The sequence below is a fragment of the Lathamus discolor genome, chromosome 2 (genome assembly GCF_037157495.1).
Source record: "Lathamus discolor isolate bLatDis1 chromosome 2, bLatDis1.hap1, whole genome shotgun sequence".
NCBI lineage: Eukaryota > Metazoa > Chordata > Aves > Psittaciformes > Psittacidae > Lathamus > Lathamus discolor.
Genome location: NC_088885.1, coordinates 151869266 through 151890756, shown reverse-complemented (window position 1 = coordinate 151890756; position 21491 = coordinate 151869266). Strand labels below are relative to the sequence as shown.

The 21491-nt window shown below is 41.4% G+C and overlaps 1 protein-coding gene across 3 annotated transcripts; it reads left to right on the top strand.

The window, feature by feature from the left end:
- The first annotated feature begins 343 nt into the window (after positions 1–343).
- On the top strand, positions 344–20694 carry HHLA1 (HHLA1 neighbor of OC90). Of its 3 annotated transcripts, none has more exons than XM_065669445.1 (17): positions 344–525; positions 782–844; positions 4241–4349; positions 5763–5822; positions 6909–6989; positions 8044–8127; positions 8215–8298; positions 9619–9702; positions 10268–10324; positions 10427–10513; positions 11232–11324; positions 12276–12461; positions 12977–13048; positions 13258–13329; positions 19711–19807; positions 20115–20197; positions 20413–20694. In XM_065669445.1, the coding sequence occupies exons 2-17, from the start codon at positions 839–841 to the stop codon at positions 20454–20456; spliced, it is 1299 nt and encodes a 432-aa protein (XP_065525517.1). In that variant the 5' UTR covers positions 344–525; positions 782–838; the 3' UTR covers positions 20457–20694. The 3 variants fall into 3 exon arrangements, with proteins under 3 accessions (XP_065525517.1, XP_065525516.1, XP_065525514.1); XM_065669444.1 differs by having other exon boundaries at positions 19651–19807; XM_065669442.1 differs by having other exon boundaries at positions 19633–19807.
- Positions 20695–21491: the final 797 nt, after the last annotated feature.

Here is a 21491-nt window from a genome sequence, read left to right as displayed (position 1 = left end):
TCTTCCTCACCACAGTTTTCTAACTGCCATTTTGTTGCTTTTGATATTCTGCAGTTACAGTACACTTCACATTTCTTCTCCATCCTCCCAACAATGTTTCTTGTTTAAATTGCTCCTTGAAGGATGGCTAAAGCTTTACCAAAGGGGCTTATCCTGGCCTACCTCTCACCATCAAAGTGGCATTTTCCTAATAACAGTATGATATGCTGCCCCTTTAAAAGGGAAAAAAAAAAATCCCTTCTTCTCAGTGTTTCAAGCCATCACTGCCAAAAGGAGCTTCCAATCCCCACCTGACCTGCCACAGAGCCTTTCCATGCGGGAATCAACAGGCACTCTGTATGCTTATGATTGTGTTACTTCCAGTTAGTTCTTCTCGGATTAAGATAACAATTTTCACAGGATTTTAAAGCAAGATTATCAAGCTTGTCATCTCAGAGTCTTTCACAAAGTGTTTATGAGGACCTGGCAATAACTTCCAGTTTTATATAAGCTCTGAAGATAATCATCTTTGTCAAGAGAAATCAGGTAAGTTGGAATTAACCGTTCCAAACCTCAGTGGTTTCACATGTACTTGGAGGAAACCATCTCACGTGTGTTATTAATGATTGATGGAAATGTAGAAAAAGAAGTGTTGGGGTTTTCTTTTGTTAAACATATATTGATTCTATTTTATTAAATTCTTATATAAATAAATATGAATTTAAAAGCAGTTGTAGCAATGTAATTGCTGTGTAATTGTAACATGGGCGTATTTTCACATTAACATGGAATATTTCCTTAGACCTGGTGTATCATGGTGTGTTTAAAATGAGAGATGACCTTTGGATGCTGGAACTGAATGAAGGTAAGGATATTAACACTCAAGGATTTTCCATTTGCATTTCTTTGCCCTTTTAACTTCTGTTCTGCTCTGTTTAGCATGAAGACATGAGTAAATTACTGGATATTTGATTCCTTGTCTGTACATGAAAACTAAAAACAATTCAAATTTCATGGTTACCTGCTACATGAAAATGAGTTCTAACGAAGTATAGCTAATAAACCCATCGGTTTAAGATTGCTGTTAATCCAGAGTAGCAAAGAGGTATTAATTAAGAGGTCTACATGAGTGTATAAAGGTAATCTGAACTGGATTTAAATCTCCAGTTCATTAGTTCTGGGAACTCTGGATCAACAGTTCAAAGTAAACTGAATACTACTAATTTTATACAGCTTAAAATAAACAGAGGAGGATTATTGCATCCAGTAGAGGTAATGGAGAATTTGCAGCAAAAGGCTTGACCTTCTGCCTGTATCAGATGAATGTTTGGAAGGAACATTTTCACTGGGTCAGTTTACTGGAATTTGTTGGTCTGCTCATGGATGTGTGGCACCTGTGCCTGTGATGCCTGTGAATCTCAGAATGTCTGGAAATGGAAATGGTTAGTGATTTTGAGCTGGAGTACAATGAGGGTTTCATGTTTGGAATCTGGACGTGTATTTCAGTCATCACAGTAGTGTCACGTATGTTGGAAACAAAGGAGGTACAGTCACAAAGTAATAAGGACTTGTCCCTGATAGATAAAATTTAAGTATCAGATAACTAGAGGAATGAAAAGATGATATGTGTTGTAAAAGGTAATATTGCTAATATCGACATTGCTGAGAGATATTTCAGGCAGCAGTTCTAGGAATGTCACAGATGGCCTTGGAATTTAACTGGACAGTATAAATATTCAGAGAGTTAATGCTGAGAAAAAAGTTTGGAAACCAGTCAACACCTAATGCTACAAATTTCAATCAGCTTTTATCAACTGAGGAGGCAGGGCTGTCTCTTAAGCAATGTTCTTAGTATGGAGATTTCTCTGCAATTTCTCTTTAAGCATCTTGTACTGGCCAGGGGACACAATAATGATAAAACTGCTTCCATGAATGGAGGGTTTTCCATCATTTTATACCAACTTTATTTAATATTTCTCTGTTAGAACAGGATTTGGGCTGTAATGATCCATTCTTCCAGATTATGTTTGCATGTTGTCTTCATTGCTAGACTGTAGTGTGTAGTCACACTTGGATTAAATGTGGGTGTTATGGCCAAGCTAATGCCTGCTCTGAATTCCTGCTGCAAATCAACATTGTAAGAGGAGAAAATTGCATGTGTTGGTTAACATGGAGGAGCAGCTCAGGGGGGAGGACAGCAGGGAGCTGCAAATTCAGGTGAGCAGGAATGTCTCTCAATGTGCATGGGATGCTTCCAAGCACAACTTTGTATCTCAGTCTATTTTGTTTCTACTTTTACAACTCTTATTTTCTTCTCCTCTCTCTCTCCTAAGATGCTTTGGTAAGACGGTGCCTTCCTATGTCAATCTTGCCATTTCTCTGTCTCTAGGCATGCACTCTCTTTGACTGCTTCTCTAGCCTGCTAGTTCTCTGTCAGTTAATGTTTGACCTGTCCCACTGCCATGAACAACTCTAGCCAGTTCAAGTAAATAAGTGATGAAGTTAGATCCCTGATAGGAAATTATCTGCTACCTATCAACCCTTTTACTTATGAACCAGCTCCATAATACCACACAAAGATGGTCTTGCGAGGGTGTCAGACGCTGTGATCCTCATGGTAGTGATACATTTATGGTTTGCAGTCTAGTTGTTGGCCAGATCCCAAATATTGATGCTAGAGCCCAGCTTAGGATTTTTGATGCTATTCTGGTCCATGGGACACAGGACTCTGTCCATGCGCAATCAGTCCAGATCATGGAAAAGTGACAGAATATGAAGTCTGTGGAGTAAGATTTGGCCAAGGCTTTCTTTGTTCCTTAGCCCTTTCTTCTGCACATGCTGTGCAGAAACAGTGGGTGAGTATAGGCTTGGGGTCAAGTAGAAAAGATTAAGCAGATGGACTGAATAGATAGGATGAACTGCCTAAAAAGCTCCTCAGAGCTTTGTTTGAATTAGCAGAGCTAGCACTTAAACACTTTTGACTCATCTGACAAGCAAGCACAGACATTTCAAACACAGAAATGCTTGGTATCATTTCATCTTCTTCAAGGAAGAGAGTGTTCAGAGGCACTAAGTACAAATTAGCTATTTTCAGAATGTGTTCATTCTCTAGCGAATTCACTATGAGAATGAATTTAAACATTATGATAACAGTTTGTTAATCAAACAGTATTATCTTGTACATAATGATTTGCTGCCTACTTGCGAGATTATCTATTCCAAGAGATACAGGAAAAAATTGCCCTTTTTTTGCTAATTTTCACATGCTCCCTCATTTTCTGACAGCTACAGAACTATTTGGCATGTTCTGACATTACAGAAACAGGGGGGAGCATGTTAGGAAGCTAGGATTTTCCTTCTCTTTTTCTAACCACCTCTAATTAATCCTTTGAAATCTGTAAAGCAGCTCATTGTCTGGAAGGCAGAGCATGGTTAATCCCTTGCAAGGAGCTAGCCAAGGCAGCACAGAACACAACTCGATGACAACGATTAAGTACAGAAATACAAGACTAGGGATGACCATGCAAGGAACATTTCTGAAAATAAAAGTAGTTAGTACCTGGTCTGAAATGGAACATGAGTAAATTTTATCATCTTTCAATACAAAGGGTTTAGGCACCTGATGTGTCAGTGTCCCTTGGGCTCAGGTTATGCTACCAGAAAAGAGGACTGGGCAGATGACTTTACCAAGTCCCATCAAAGCCAGAGTTACATAGAATCATAGAATCATAGAATAGTTAGAGTTGGAAAGGACCTTAAGATCCTCCAGTTCCAACCCCCTGCCATAGGCAGGGACACCTCACACTAAACCATCTCACCCAAGGCTCTGTCCAACCTGGCCTTGAACACCGCCAGGGATGGAGCATTCACCACTTCTCTGGGCAACCCATTCCAGTGCCTCACCACCCTCACGGTAAAGAACTTCTTCCCTAGATCTAACCTGAATTTCCCCTGTTTAAGTTTAAACCCATTACCCCTAATCCTATTGCTACAGCCCCTGATGAAGAGTCCCTCTCCAGCTTTCTTGTAGACCCTGACATAGGACTCAAAAATCAAGAGTTACTAAACTCATGACACAAACACATACACACAGAGAAAATGCTGATTGGGTGATTTCTGATTCTTTGTCATTTATATCACCAGTCTTTTCTCTGCATCTCAGAGACCTAATAATTCTCTCATGGTCACATCATTCTGGGACAACAGTTGGACACAATACTGCAAACTTTAACACCACTAAAAGAGTATTTCTTTTTCCTAGAGCATCCAAACCTGCTGGAAGTCAGAGTCCAGAATGCAGTGGTTCTGCTGGCATGCGGCAGTGAAGATGAACCTGGGATTTCTGTGTCTCCTTCTGGTTTTCAACACAGGTAAGGATGATGATGGTCTGGTGCTCCTAGGGTGTCTCTTTCCCAATTGCTCCCATAGTCCCATTTCCACATCTGTGGCAGGTTTGATTCTTTCACCCTGCACAAGCAAGGCTGATGGGCTGGATCCCCAGGGCTGGTGCCATTCAGCAGGGCAGATCAGATGATGGCAAATGTCTACTTTTGTATCCCATGACATGAATCTGGAGTCAGAAAGGTTTGTATGGAAAGAGACAAAGGACCAGAAGAGCTCCTACTACCTATGTTGGCAGTCCAAATTTAGGTCGCACAAAGTGAGAGTTGTTAATACAGCTGATGAGCACTGTATGAGGAGTCAGGATTCACAGGCCTTGTGCAACGGATTGTCTATAGGGTATTTTTCATTTTCATATATATATAAGAAGAGAAGGAGAAAGAGACATATATCCAGGGATTGTCTTCTCTAAGAGGAATAGATTTTTTGCACGAATAAGGACAAGCACCCAGGTTTCGCCATTCTATGTACGAACAGCCAGACCATGCAGTCACATCTCCTCTTTCTTCTGCTGCTTGCATCCCTACAGGTTTAGTCTTTCTGAAGAGGAAGCTGAACCCAGGTTTCATATTCCCTGGTGAGAGGGCTGCCCGTTAGGTTTTAACACAGAGAGCATCCCCACAGCTGAGGTGGGCCCTCCTCACCACCAGATCCCATGAGAGGACTTTTCTTGGGGAGCTTCATGGATTGAGAAGCTGAACCTTCATAGGGGAATGGAGCTGTAGCATTTACTATCACTGGCTCATTTGGAGAGCCTTCTGGATTATTCTTTGGAGGCACTCAGCTCTCCACTGATGGAACAGGGAACTTAAGCACCAAAGTCCTGCACTTCAGCGTGTCCTGTGATGTCTTAATCACTGCTCTGCATCTTGCATTTGTTGGGCACAGAGTGAATCCCAGGAAGCCAGTCCAATGTCCTGAACCCAGCTCCAGTTCACTTCTCCTGCAACAGAACTCTGGAGAGCAGTATTCAGTTGAATGACTGCTCTGAATAACAAACATGCATATAGCCTGTGGAGATTTGTTTTGAGTTGGCCTTATTACACTATATTCCTTGCAGTCGATGTCAGGTTCAAGCCTAGTGCAGATCTCTACAACAGTTTGGTAATATTGTTTTTCTTTGGATTCTTGAGGTCAGGGGACACACTCGGACATTTAATCTGTTTTCTTCCATTAGCTGTCAGCCAAAGGATCTGGCTGGTCCTTTAGTACATCCTTATTTTTAAGCATCTGATGGGCTGCTCTTGTAGATACTCAGTGGCCTGTGTTGCAGTGCTGATATCCATCAGTTTCTGAGCTATAACGAATGACAGTAGCAAAGTAACCTAGGCAGATGCCTCAACGTGGAAAACTGTTTCTCAGCCTCTTTCTTCACTTCACAGCTTCCTGCATAAGAAGAGAAAACAAGAAAGAGAAGCAAGTGGCAGTGCTGGCTACTGCAGGTAACAAGCAGCACGACAGGAGGCCCTGTGTGCGGGTGCTAATGGGAGTGGAGTTATTGTGCTGGGCATTGAGGTGTCAGCAAATGGGCAGCTCTCTGTGAGCCCAGATCCATCACTGCTGCAAAAGCTCCTCACCCAGCCCAGGCCTTACCCAGATCCCTGGCCACTTTAACCTCTGTCCTTCCAGAAATCTAAAATGAAGTTTTCTCTTTTTCCTTTCTCTCCTTCCCAGCTCTTAATTCCCTTTCGTTATCCTTCTCTTCTACACTGTGGACAAGCCCTGCTTCCAGCCCTGGGGTGCAGCTTTGCTTCGAATTGGCTAAAAATAATACTGAAGTCATTGGAAAATCATATTTATCCCCAGATTCGATTTTGTTCTCATCTCAGCTTTCTATACTTCTTCTTCCACCCTGCTCTGTTTTCTCTCTTTCTGTCACACACTCACAGACCTCCCTCCTCTCACACACACTGCTCTGCCTCTGCATGCCCTTGTGGGAGGGAAGCAAAAACACATCTTTGGAAATCTCAACTTGGGAAAAACAAATAAGCAACGGCGACAGAAATCACTGAAGAGAAGTGTGATTCAGCTGCAGTCCATTTATTCTGTAGTGGCATTATAGCCAGCAAGGTAGCTGAAAAGAGAATCAGATCTATATTTTCATCCCAGTTCCACATAGCCCTGGGGAAGGGGGGACCTTTCCTGGGCACTATCTCCTCCTTACTGCTCTTTTGGCAGTAAATGCCCATTGCCTGGCACGAGAGGGCACCCAAACACCAGGACTGGTTCTGCTCCCTGGCAGCCCCGCAAGGGCATGCTCAAGGGAAGAGGTGACCAAGAGCCCTGCCTCAATGTTGGCCTGCACTTGCACTGCCTGCTTAACCTTGCTACTTCCCAGGCTCCTCCTTGCACTCCTGGCATCTTTATTTCCTCACTATTTTATTATTTTTGAGTGCATTCCAATACTTAATCTGATCATTCTTTCTATTTCCCATTCTGGAAGATGTTTTCCCATATATAAATGGGTCAAATGGCCTTTTCCTTGTGCCTTCATGCAGCCAGCTGCTCAGTGAGCCCTTCTTTTTCAGAGCTGCCTGCAAAGTCCATGGATCTGGCTGCTGCTAACCTGACAGAGCTGGTGAATGGAATGCTGAACACGGTGCTCAGAGGTAATGGGACAAGGCTGGGCAGGTCACACAGGCTGTCAGCCTAGGGGTGAATGAGATAAAGGACTAATGGTATTAGCAGGAGAACCCATAAATTCATGCTGACAGCCTCCAGAACTGATCCCAGGAGCATGTTACTCTTGCACATTTATAATGCAGCTTGTTGTCTGACATAAAGAATTTAGAAAGTAGTGTGTGCTTCTGTATAGACACAACATAGTTACTTATCACAGAAAATCACAGAATCACAGAATCACAGAATCCCAAGGGTTGGAAGGGACCTCAAAAGATCATCTAGTCCAACCCCCCTGCAAGAGCAGGGTAACCTACAGTACATCACACAGGAACTTGTCCAGGCGGGCCTCGAATATCTCCAGTGTAGGAGACTCCACAACCCCCCTGGGCAACCTGTTCCAGATGCCTTTAGAAAGCACTTCATAATCCAGTGTAGGTTTGAATTAAAAAAAACCCCAAACAACAAATAATAATAGCAGTGATCCTCCCCTCTGTGGAAATGAGGAAGAATTGAATCTGAGGCAGCTGTATCTGCACCTCAGAAGTCTTTTAGAAATTAAATCATAGAATGGTTGGGGTTGGAAAGGACCTTTAAAGATCATCCAGTTCCAACCCCCTGCCATGGCCAGGACACCTTCCAGTAGACCAGATTGCTCCAAGGCCCATCCAACCTGGCCTTGAACATTGCCAGGAATGGGGCAGCCACAGCTTCTCTGGGCACTCTGTGCCAGCGCCTCAGCACCCTCACAAGAAGAACTTCTGCCTAATGTTTAATCTAAATCTCCCCTCTTTCAGCTTTCCATTCCACAAAGCCGTTGCCCCTTGTCCTATCCCTACATGTCCTTGTAAAAAGCCCCTCTCCAGCTTTCTCCCAGTACCCCTTTAGGCACTGGAAGCTGCTTTAAGGTCTCCCCAGAGCCTTCTCTTCTCCAGGTTGAACAACCCCAGCTCCCTCAGCTTGTCTCTTAAATGAGCTGAGTCAAAACATGCTGTTCTCATAATTGGTTTCAACCACTAATAGCACGGGTATGTGTTTCTGCAGGTACCAAAAAGCTCTTCTCTTTGCTGAGCGTCACATCTTACAGCTCATTTGCCTTCCACAAAGTATCAGTCACCATTTATAACAGTGAGTGCCTCCGCTCTTTGCGCAGGAGCATTTTCTCTCAGACAGCCCTGCACCAAGACACTGATTTTTCTCTGTCTCTCCCTACAGTTTCCAATGTGAAAAATGTTGACCCTGGCAAGTTCCCTATGCATTACTGCTACTGTTTGAACAATGTGACAAATGACTTGACAGGTGGGTACACAGGAGACACTGGCAATTGCATGTACTTAAGATTAATTATTTCCTTTGGAGCTGTGAGCTGTAAGCTGTAGCCTGAATCCTGCAGACTTCATCCATATGAGTAGCATCACCTTACTGAAGTACAAGCTGTAACTCATGACAAGTGGCTGCTCTAAACCTTTGGGGAGCCTCACTGAACTCAGTCTCATAGGGCTGCATCCAGCCATCTAGACTGGAATGGAGCCATCAATTAAATGATTGCTGTGGTTTACCCAGCTGAAAGACCTCCCTTTCCTCTTCAGAATACGAAGAGCAGTGCAGGAGACACAACACAGACACTTTAGGTCTCCCAAAATGACCCACAGGAGATGAACAACGGCTACTCTGCACCAATAGTCTCCAATAACTTCAGTGAGCCTTAGAGTGAAAAGCAAGGATTAACATGCAATAGGGCTGTTTAATGGACTGTAAAATGCTGTTGGGCAAATCGTTCACCTACAGTCGTCATTCACACCCCTGATCTCACGGTATTTAACGTTCCAGTGTAATGATCTGAGTGCTTGGATTCTATGGCTGGTTAATGTAAGACATCAAAAGTAGCTCAGCAGCTAGTGACCAGAACCTGGAGCCTCTAAGCTTCATGTGATGACCACACACATGAGCTACAATGGTTCTAATGGCTTTTTCTGGACCCACACATCTCACAAGCCTTATTCCATAATGGCCCCATCTTCCTTGGAGGATAGTGGAGAAACTTTAATAAACTTTCTGATGACAGCATCCTTTCAGGCAGAAAGAATTCAGGAACCAACACAGGCCTCATGTCTGTCACTTCCTAAGTGAGAACTGTTACTGCTAGAACCTGCTATGAAAAAGTCATAACAACATATCACCGTTACCCACTTTTTTTGAGCTGACATCATCATCAGTATGTCTGAAGTAAATCTCAGAGGAGACAAGCAAATACCTCCTGGGTGGTCCTACATGGCAGATAGGTAGGCAGTAGGTGCAGGCAGAGCATACAGGCACTGGATCTCCTTCTGATGCTAGTTTGGATTAGGCAGTAGGTGCAGGAAGAGCATACAGGCTTTGGATCTCCTTCTGATACTGGTTTGGATATTGTCTTTCATATATATTTCTGCAGAAATATACAGTGGCTTCTCAAGTCCTCTGCCATCCAGCAGAAACATTTTGAACTTTAAAGTATTTTAACCATTATCACGTACAAGCTGATATCAAAAATATGATCACATATAAAAGAGATTTTTTGACTTCACATAAATGATAGAATATGTGTTTTCAATCATAAACTTTCTCTGCTTTTTTGTCCAGATTTCACAGCTTTACTTGTTGATATTACTGGAAACTCCACCAGTTATCTCACAGAAATATTCAAATCCACTTCTATTCTCTCAGGTTTGCATTTCCTTTTAACATTTGTCATTGTCTTATTTCTCTGATTTACTCCTGGCATGGAAACAAGCATAGAGATGTGTGTAAAAGCCCATTGCTCTAAATCAGCAGCATTTCTCTTGCAGAGCAAGACTTGTAAACAAGTCTCCTTAAAGGAACAAGATGCATATATAATGTGGATATATATAAAACATAGAGACAAGAGTGTCTCTATTAGCAACTATGTTTAGTTTGCAAGTTTGGGTGGTTACTATTTAATACTGGTATTTGGGGAATTATGATTCCTAAAGAAGAATTATGGGCTATATTATCTTAGGAGATTTATTTCCCACGTAAAAACACTTGTAATTTACAATTTTAATTACATAGAAATGTTTCCCATGGCAATATTAGCATTTGGATTTGATGCTGGTTCAAGGTTTTTATCAAAAATCAGGTCAGAAGAAAATGATTTGCCCAGCTGCAGTAGCCACGTACCATTTTGTGTTTGTGTTTTCAACTGTTCAAGCTAGGATCATATAAAGAAAACTGGCAGCAATGGCCTGGTTTACATTTTTTTGCCTTTCAGTGCGTCAGAGCAATGATTCAGATTGTATCTACATCTGTGTGATGACAGGGCAGACAGGTAAAACTATTCTGCCTCAAAATATTGCCCTACTTATTCGCAGCGATGATTTACATTTAGAAAGAAGCCTTTCTTGATATTTGTGATCATTTCTGTTTGCAGGGAGAAATCTGTCTGACTTTTGGGAAGTGCTGGAGATGTCCCCTGTTATTAACTATACATTTTCCAGTAACACATCTTCTGACCTGGGTAAGTAAATCCTGGGGAGTAAAAGGAAATAGCAACAGCAATGAAAACTGTGGCCAAGTAGCACTTGCAATGAATGCCCTATCTTCATAATGTAAAAATATTATTTCATATTTTTATCATTACTTATATATGCACACATTATTTTAGCTTTATCATTAAAATGGATTAATATTTTCTATTATTAGATGTTTAATATAATAATAAGTGAAGTTCACAAACTTATAAATCATTGGCTACAAGGCCTTCTAGTGGAGGAACTAACAAATCATCCTGAGATGAGAGCTTAAACAGAATTCAGCACTAGGTTGGAGAGGCTCCCAGTTAACCTAAATGACATCTTCCTTAGCTCTCAGCACAAATAACCTCCTACCTTCACATGAGTTACCTTCAGAAATGAATTGGATGTATTCAGACTGTGCTGCAAGGCTCTTCCACCCCAAGCTGCATTGCTAGGTTGAGGTGCCCTTTAAGTGATCACATCTCATTGCTGCCCATGACTATTTCTCATTTTCGATGCTTGATTAAAGCAGGGGCGGATTTACCTGTGCTGAAAGCTGTAGAATGCTTCTCTCCTGTTCAAAAAAGATTACTTTGCCAAAAATTAATTAAAAAAGACAACTGTTGTTTCTATTCTACCAGAACCTGAATTGTTCCCTTTTTATCACACAATATGCAATGGATGGTGAGTGTTCTAACCCTCTCTTCTCACACCTCAAAGATGTAGACTCGATGTTTTCAAGTGTCATGAAATTACAGGAAGACCCAAAGAAAACAGTGGATCCATCAGCAGAACATGCGTGGACATTTAAAAGTGAGCAAATATTGTCAGACCTAAATTTATATTCTCCTTGATTAACATCCAGACAAGCGATCATGTATGCTTGCTGCTCAGAGCCGTGATGTTGAACTATGCTTAGGGAGTAAGATAGAAGCTTGTCCAAAGCAGCAGAAGATCAGGTCAGTAATGCATTTAATAGCTGGAGGATAGAAAACTATTGTAAAAAACACATTTTATTAGAAAAAGAAGTTTTCTAACAAGGCAGAGAAGTAAAGAAAAAATAGTTGTTGGTTTTAAACAACAACAACAAAAAAAAGACAGATTAAATGGCTTCCTCTCCTTTTTTATTATCTTTTTTCCTCTGTTTTTCTCAATCTTTGAGTTTATATGACTTTCAGTTGTGAGTACCTGAGCATTTCATAAACTTCAGTGCACTTATCTTCACCACAGGGCTACAAGATAAGTGTTAGTCTGCCTCATTGTGAAAGCCATAAAGAAGGCTTCACACTTGCCTGCATGTAGTAGAAGCCAAGAGAAATTCAGACCTTGATTTCATGCCTCCTCATCACTTTAGCTGCATCTCTCTACAGCAAAATTACTACATTTTCTTTAGTCAGACTGCTGTTTTTTATAAGCTTTTATATTTGCTTATCAGCATACCAACCTTTATAATCTCTTCTAACCCCAAGTGCCATTCCTGCCACACAATGTCATCACTTCTCAACTTCCAGTATCTGTCCTCCAGTACCTGCCTGCTCCCCTTCATCTAAACAAGAGCTTTCAACTCTTTCCTTTGTAGTGAAGGCATTTGGGAAATAAAAAATAATTTATGAGAAGAAAAAACCTTGAATTTGTAGGAATATTTCAGTTTCTTCTTTTGTTACTTGCATATTGTTCCCCAGTGTGTTATGCTCACTGCCAGCATGGGGCATCAGCACGCAGTACGTAGCTGGTGCCCTCCCTCCACCTCTCCTGCTTCTGCAGCTACCAGGATCCCTCTTGCCCAGAAAGGGGAGGAAATCACCACCATGAGGTCCCCACCGTGGTCAAAGACAGTTGGAGTGAAAGAATTGTGGTTTCAACCGCTACATGGACCACTCGGCACAGCCGGACCCCATTTGACTGCAGAGGGGAGCTCGACCCCATCACCAGCCCTCCAGCCCAGCCCCAGTGAGTACAGTGAGGAGGACTGACACCAACTTTACCTGCTAGTTCTGGGGTTTGGCCAAAAGCTAAAACCACAACACTAGGATTCCAGTTAGGGAGACCCATTCTGGGTCACTAGTGAGTCAATGTGTTTATTGCACAAGTGCTAAAATCAGTTATTGGGTTCATCTTGTAGTTCCTTATTCTTTGGGGGAAAATTAAGTCTTGCTCCTCATGGGTACTTCTGCCATCCAGGTCTTCCCTCACGTTTTGCTCCAAATTTGGTGAGCAGAGCTGTGGAAAAGCAATATGGAGCTGCTTCCCTTGGTCTCCACTTACACACCTTTGTTAAATCCTACCTTTCCCTAGCCCATGAACTTTTCAATATCTGGTAAAGTACAGCTTTTGTCCTTCCTTTTTCATCTTGACACTTTTATGTGCTACTAGAAGTGCTGGGTGAGGGAGCAATACTTCTCAGTAGACAGCTAAATAACAAATATCCTGAACAACATGAAGCACGTGTTTTTCTGTTCCCACAGGTGACATGGATGCATTTTGGATGCAGACAGTGTCTCCTCAAGAAAGCAGCAAACTCGTACAAACAGAGCCAGGTGAGATTGATCTGGGATAATAACAGAGCGTGTCAGATGGAACACTTACGGAATAGAAAATAGCATTTATAGAAATAGGTGACTGTGGGTGTATTTATACATCGGTGTCTATGTAAGTGTTTATTAGTGGTCTGTGACTTCAGAGGGGATTTTTCCTTCTTTATTTTTCAAAGATGCCAAGGCAAGTTCTATTCTTTTCTCTCCCTCAGATTTGCCTTCTGCAGTGCTGTCTGTGCCACCCTACAGGCCTGGTGTGAGCCTGAAGCTTTACTCAGCTGCCAGTAAGTAACTGCACTCATGCAGCAAAAATAGTAGTATGTTTCAAACTGCATCGATATGTAAGTTTTTGCACACAGAAACAGCATACACATTTCATTTACATGAATTCTTATTTATGTAAACCACCCAGAATACCTGAAGGACTGCTTCCTTATTTGTTTGTGAATCATACGCAATCACACATTCAAAATACAAATTATACCGAGGTGATAAAATTAACATATGTACCCCATGTGTCAATTTTAACATGGGTTAGAGAACCTTAAAATTGGTTCATTCTGAAAGAAAGTTATCATGCTTTAAATCTTCCTATTGGTACAAACAAAATTATGAAGTCAATTGATGCCACATGGAATCTACAAAATTGCCCTGAATTTAGAACACTGCAAAGTTCCTCTTGAGCTAAAGAAGGATCTTTATCCCCTAGATTTTCAGGAAGGCTCGGTTCTTCCTTTAAATAACACCAAATAAGGAGTTAGAAACTAAGAGTTAATAAAAGATGTTGTGCCACTCCACTTACAAGTATCATATACTCATGTTGGCAATCAAATGATATTTACAGATAAGTGTTTAGTAAGAACCTTTGAGAAACTGGACCTAATTCAATGCCAGAGGAGAGTCTGAACTCTGGGAGAGTCCAACACCTACTTTGGATGCTAAGCAATTGTGTGTGTGTCCAAGTCCAGGCTACCTACACCCAAATTCACAAAGTAAGAGCAGCACTCAGGAGCACAACAAGAATAAATCTCAGTCACACATCTCAGTCCTGGGGACAGAACACAACTGTTGCAGCTCTAGGAACCAGCATCATGGACACCTAAAATCTAGGTAAAATCCACCCCATCATATAGACCTCTTTAGTACCCTTGTGATCCTTCCACCCCAGTCCAGTGTTCTCACCCTCAGTGGTCACACTGGAAACTCAACCACTTGGCCTTCTGAATAACAAGCAAGACACAGCTGAAGTTGCATGTATATTAATTACACTTCCTGATTATATGCTCCCACTAACATTGTAGCTGAGGAAGTCAATTTGGGGGATACCTTGGTGTGTATATTCTAGTATTGATAGCAATATGGAAAGTACATCAGTGTTACTATGATCTTATACCGGAGGAAAAATCCAGACTGCCTGCCCTGGGATACAGATAAAATCTGTGTGCCTGGACTCCAGACCTGGACTGTGATTGTCTGCTGTTTTATGCAGCAAAATAGGAAGAGAAATTTGGAAGACACCACTGACGGTGGTGTGAAAACTCCCATAGTACAATTCCAAGGTCTCCTGGTATTATAACTGTGTCCTACCACTTTGGATGTTTAGAGCTGAAATGGAGCTAAGAGCTCATGGGATGCTCTGGGAAAAGGCTGTTCCTGATCCCTGCACTGAAGTTGGCTCTGCTGCTACCACTATTGAGTGGGAACATGAGTCTTGCTGGCAGTGAGGACTGCCAAAGGGAGCTTTGGAAATCTGTCTCTCAACTGCTTGTGTTTCCGTGTGGTGATTGTCTAAGAGAAGTAGTAGTGCAAAGATAATATATGGGACAAAATTCTAGGGGTCTTCATTTAGATTTGATACCTGAGGAGTCTCTAGGACCAGCTTAATTCTTTAGAACTAAAATGCCAGTCAACTAATATTTGTTCAAAGCTTTGTTTGGACATTTAGGAAATACAACCGAAAAAAATAAGTTAATCATAATAAGAAAAAATAAAAGCCTGAAAATTCTGAAGGGTGGTAGGCAAGGAGAGCAAAATGCTGATTAAATGGTTTGTGATGGATTAGTAGGAACCATGGAAAACAAACTGCACCATTCTGGTATTGTCAAAGGAAAACGTGGGGTTTTGATATGGGTTCCTAATAAATATGACTAAGAGAAAACTGCTGCTGCTATTTTGCCTGTCAAAACAGGAGGGGTAAAGTGAAACCTTGAGCCTCAGCAGCAGGTTTTCACATGAAGGGAAACTCTGCAGCCTGGTGGTCGTTCCCTGATATTTGAAAAGTATTAGGAAAGTATTTGAGAGCATACAGCTCAGTGGGGCATCCGTTATCAAAAGTAAATAATGTTATCAGAGGTAAAAATGATGACCATGGAAATCAAGGTTTGACTACAGCATCAAGTAGAAACGCAAGTCCTGCAGAAAGGCAATGTCAAGGAAGAGGGGGAAGAAACTAGTGCCTGGGAGGGCTGAGAACTAGGCAGTAAAAAAACTATCCACTGAGACACGTTTCCAAGGAGAAGACTCATAGGTGCTGAGCCAATGAGCAGTTCTAGATGTAAGGGGGTTTTTGAACCATGTAGATAGGAAGCCAAATATCCTTTTTCATTTCTCTCTCATTTTACTTCTGTTTAAAGAATAGTTCAAAATACGAGTCCTCATGGACTCATACCCCCCATGACATGCATCGGTTGTATAAAAAAATGAGTCAATGTCACATCACACAAATATAGTTTGATTTATTGACACTCTTGATGGTGGAAGAGAAGCATTTCAGCTGAACTAGGCCTTATTGGGAGACCTGTCTTGATCTTACCTTGACGGGAGCAGAAGGATACTCTATGGCAATTCTCATCACCAAAACTTTGGCACAAAACCCAAGTTCTCTGTATGTCCAGTGCACAGTCCAGATTGTCCACGTGTCAATATCTGTCTGGTGGGCAACACTATAGACACTGTAGAACCACGGACTGGGAACCAGCCCCTTTTGAAAAGGCTGGGAAACATGGATTTCAATAGACCAATAGACCATTAATGACTCCCCATCGGAAACCAGGATGGCAAAGGTTGTCTACCTGCGTATACCAGTCATGCATTTGAGGAAATAAATTGAACAGTGGGATCGTAAAGCAATGAAGGGCATCCACAGTACTCTGAAGTCTGAGACATTATCCCAAGAAGTCATTTCTTAAATCACAAAAGCTTATGTGAACTGATAAAATATGCAGCTGTGCATATTGGAGCATGCAGGGAGGGATATTGAAGGTCTGAATTATTCACAATAGCCATATCCTTGCTTTTCACTGGCAGCAAAATTTAACCTCAGTGTCAGAGAGATGTGATACTGAGTTAATAATGGAAAAGTCTGTTTATTGCAGCAAGAGTTGGTCAGTTATCTGCCTGTGACAGTAGCGTGCTCATTTCAAATAGGGAAGAGCAGAGCTCTGCACGAGGAGCTGTGGTTCCTCATTTTCTGTCCCCTTTAGGGTGACTCAATTTCTTATGAAAGAAAATTCATAGAAAAGAAGATTCTGAAAGAAACTCCTACTTTTCATTATTTTTTAAAATTTCTATCCAAATCTGCAGGAAATTGTGAACTGAATAAAAAAAATATGCAATTCACAGTAGAAATTAATTACAGAAGAGATAAAACATTTCTATGAAGCACCGAAAATTTTAATTTCAACAATGATGCGAGCATACTATTCAATCCAAATAAAATTAAATATAACATAATTGACAAGGGTTTTCAGCGTTAAATATATACAGCATTATGCAAATGCAGCATTAATTTAAAATCCAGTGATTGTCAAAAATGAAAACCAAAGCAATTTAACTTGCAGCTTTTCTGTTTGACTTCTCTTTCCCACATAGATGAGTCCAAATTGAAACTGCAGTTGTTCAATTTGCATGTAGTTAAAGGTGAAGTTCTGCTGGAAAACATAGCTTGCATGAAGTATTTAACACCTGTTAGGCAGGAAGGCAAGTACCCACTGCGGTGGAAACTGAGATTCATTGGAGGGTGCCGTTAGCAAGTTTTAATTATTCACAGCAACTCTACACTACTTTTCATGGGCAACTTTTATTAAAACCTCATTGCTTCACACTCTGATGTTCAGTTCCTAGCATGAAGAGTGTTTATTAAAGCATGAAATCATTCATTTTTAAGTGCCATGGAGTGGGAAAAAGTCAAGGTGTGTCAAATGCTATTCGATGGACAAAGCCTAATCCTAATGACATTTATGAAACATTAACAGAAATGGGGCTCCCTCTTGCCCATCCTTGACTTACTTATTATTCCTGATATTTGTGCAGTGCCTCTGACACACAACCAGCTTGCAGAGGGGCCCATGAGTTTGGGAGCATCAAGTGTCTGCCCATTGTTCCAGGACTTCTGCTACCTTGGGCAAAAGCTGGCAGGAGAAAAATGGGGTCAAAGCGATCTCTTTCAGGTTGGCAGAGCCTTTATTTTCCTCCTGCCCATGAATGCCATTTTATATTAAACTTCTTGTCAGCACTAAACAACTCAACCTTATTTCAACAGAACTTCATTAGTCCAAATTTAACCCCCGTAACATCTCCTATCACATAACATAAGATAGCCCAAAGCTATAAAGTATGTGAGACATGTGAACTGGGAAATGCAATTACATTGTCTAAAGGGATTATTCTCTGCAGGTAGGGCTCTTTATCTGCACATGGCCAAAGCCTGCTGGTAGTTATGCAAGTGGCAAAGCCACACTGCAGTCAGCCTTCACCCTGCTGCTTGGGATCTTCCACCCCAGTGGGTGCATATGACATCCACACGATTCAAATGTGCCCTCTCACAGCCTGGTCCCTGTTATCTTCTCAGAGCACCCGCATGGTGCTTGCAGATATGTCCCTTATATTTGGACTGCTGGTTTAGGAGAGACATCCCTTTGGAAGGACTGCTGTATGCAGCGGACAGCACTATGTGTGTGCCTGCAGCCCCCCAGGGTCAGATGTGATGCCTTGCAGGGCAAGTGGCTTTCACTGCAGTGACACAAAGTGTGTCCTCACATGCAGCACCTCCTCCCCAGTTATTATATAACAATGGATTGCTATTATAAAATCATATAACAATATAATAATATATTATATAATATAATAATATAATGTTGGTTATTAAATATGCAAAGGAGATGTAGCTGCAGACCTGTTTTAGCCATGCCCTGGCAGTCTTTTACCATATTGTAAATATTGTATTTCTTTTGTTTAGCAAGTCCTTTGATTCTGCCCTATCATAGTGGTCCCTAGAATGCAAGATGATGTATGACAGGCACTGCTTTGGAGAAGAAAAGATTGGCAAATGTTAATTTTTTCTCTTAATATGATGACAAAAAGCCCTGAAAAGCTGAAAAGAGCTTCAAGCGTGCCTGACCTTTCTCAATTTCCCCCTTCCTCCTTCTCAATTTCACCTTGCCTATTTTTTCTATAACAGAAAGGGAGTCTGAAGAGAGATTGTATTTGGCACTGAAAACCACACAGCAATTCAGGATTTTGTCATAAGCTGCCATCACCTACTCTGTTGTATTGCTTTTCCTGCAGTCCAGCACGGTTGCATTTGTTGCTGGGATGAAATGCTTGGTTCAAATGTTTATCTCTTGCTGCTCATGGCAGAAGATTCAATGAACAGAGTAAACTAGATATTGTCGTTTAGGTTGGCTCAAGAGAGGGGAAGAGGGAGGCCATTGCCACATACACCATTTCCCTGCATTTTTCTCAAGTTAAAGTAATATAGTGGTAGTCACTTGAAGGAAAATACACTGATTCAACAGCTAGCTCCTGGCAAACAAATAGTGAAATGGAGAAATTTCACCTGCCTTCCTCTCACTGCAGGAAAAGATTGACCTTTTCTTCTCTCGTTACTTGTCAGTTTTAATGAAACCTGTAGGAACGTATTTATCCAGAGAATATTTACCTGTCCCTAAAAACTGGGCTGAAATGAGCTTATTATTCAAGTCACTAGAAGCAAGAAGGGGAAAACTGACAGACGGAGAGAAAGCCATAACCTCTGCATAAATCACGCTTATTTTGTTAATGAGGCTAAAAAACCAAGTGATGGTGAGAGCAGCGAGAGTCTGTTTGTTTATTAGCTCAGTCATATCTAATCTAGGATTCAGATTTAGAGGGTGGGTGTAGGGAAGCATGTGGAGCTGGAAGTGAATTTTTCATTGAAGGAGCATATGCATAGAGAAACTACTGAAGGTAACATGTACAGTGCTGTTCTTTGTCCTGCTGTTTTGCACTGTGGAAAACTGATGCTTCAGTGGCAGCTGAATCTCAGCCTAAACAGGTAATAATAAATAAACTGCATCTTTAGAGTTGTTCCTTATATTTGTGATAAATAAAAGCAATGTGGTTTTAAGTAACTCACTCGTAATGATAAATAATAATGAGGTGAACAGAATATTTGGGCTTTCATTCAAGCAACTGCCAGGCTGTGTGTATCTGCCTCACCCAGATTTGATTTTAAGACACCTATATGGGTGTATTAACCTGCGCGTTTCTCATAGCTCAGATAAGGCACTGCAAGACATTTAATGGGAGAAGCATTTGAACTAGTTCAGAGCTGTGTTTTTCCCTAGGGTGTTCACAGGCGATGCTCAAAGAGTCCCGTGTGACCTCGCCTCCTGTCACTCTTCTAGTGCAGAAGATCAATCCCTGTGTGATGGAGCTGTGTAGGTTTTTCCAGCTGTGCCTCTGTGTTGGTCAGAGAAGATATTCCAGGAAGGAAGGCATGAGGTAGAGCCTGGCACTAGCTTTTTTCTTTCTCTCTGCTTAAAATACTCCATCAGCCTACTTTCAAATGACAGTTTTCAATCACTAATGTTTATATTTGAGAATCTGTGGCTACTGACTGAGACCCAAATGACCAAGACCTGATCTAACTTCCAGTATTCAAGCTACATGAATAATGCTCAGCTGATTTTTTACGCATATCTAATGGCATCATCAAGATCAAACTCTCTTTATTTCCATATTCAGTATTAGCAGTATGATGTGCATACAGCTGTGCTCATGAAAGATAACATCTCAACTACATCCTTAGGTACTGTGTTGAATACTATTCCTGGTTCCTGAAAAATGCAAATTATGTCTGTTCAAGAGTCAAAAGAGTTGCTTACTCCCAAAGTAAGTACATTTTCTCTTTATATCTCTCCATGCTTTACTACGAAAATATAACAAGTTTTAGATATCCACAAAGCATTTGCTGACTTTCATCAAACAGCTCTTTTTACTGATAATGATTTTTTAAGGTATTAAAAAACTATTTAACCTTCATGTATGTTTTAAATATTTTCTTTGTAAAACCTCTTCTGATGACAGGTTTTTTTATGTCTTTCCAGCACTAAAACAAAAATGCCTTAAAAACATCTGTACGTCGGTCTAGAGCACTGGGGAATTAGCCTCTGAACTGGAAGATCGGTGGCAGTTTTAATTGTCTCCTTAGTGTAAAAATGAGGATGAAACATGTTATTTGCAAATATTTATAACAAGGCAAGCTATTAACCATATGCTAACCTAGAAATGTGTCTTCCATTAAGGCATTCCAAAATTAATGTGTAAAAACAGATGTATTTTATACAAATGATGTAACTGTAATAAAAGCATTGAAAGGCTTTTAAAAACTGGATTTTATAAAGGGTATTTGTATGGTTGGGTAGTGAATGCAAATAGCTCACTCTAGTTTTATTTACATTTAAGAGAATCACAATTAATGAATACAAGATAATTCAAAAGCAACCCGAAATACTGAAGACAAGAAGGATCTTTCCTGGTGTTGAACACCTGAAGATTATCCACTATTCCAAATCAAGAGTCTCCCATTACTTAGAATCATAGAATCATAGAATAGTTAGGGTTGGAAAGGACCTCAAGATCATCTAGTTCCAACCCCCCTGCCATGGACAGGGACACCTCACACTAAACCATCCCACACAAGGCCTCATCCGACCTGGCCTTGAACACCGCCAGGGATGGAGCACTCACAACCTCCCTGGGCAACCCATTCCAGTGTCTCACCACCCTAACAGGAAAGAATTTCCTCCTTATATCCAATCTAAACTTCCTCTGTTTAAGTTTTAACCCGTTACCCCTTGTCCTGTCACTACAGTCCCTGACGAAGAGTCCCTCCCCAGCATCCCTATAGGCCCCCTTCAGGTACTGGAAGGCTGCTATGAGGTCTCCATGCAGCCTTCTCTTCTCCAGGCTGAACAGCCCCAACTTCCTCAGCCTGTCTTCATACGGGAGGTGCTCCAGTCCCCTGAGCATCCTCGTGGCCCTCCTCTGGGCTTGTTCCAACAGTTCCATGTCCTTTTTATGTTGAGGACACCAGAACTGCACACAATACTCCAGGTGAGGTCTCACGAGAGCAGAGTAGAGGGGCAGGATCACCTCCTTCGACCTGCTGGTCACGCTCCTTTTG

What these genes read in the sequence shown, in the direction of transcription:
- HHLA1 (XM_065669442.1), top strand. An exon ending in GGCAGTGCTGGCTACTGCAG is followed by an intron (nt 5,823 to 6,908) that starts GTAACAAGCAGC and finishes CTTCTTTTTCAG; the next exon opens with AGCTGCCTGCAAAGTCCATG. An exon ending in ACATGCGTGGACATTTAAAA is followed by an intron (nt 11,325 to 12,275) that starts GTGAGCAAATAT and finishes CTGCTTCTGCAG; the next exon opens with CTACCAGGATCCCTCTTGCC.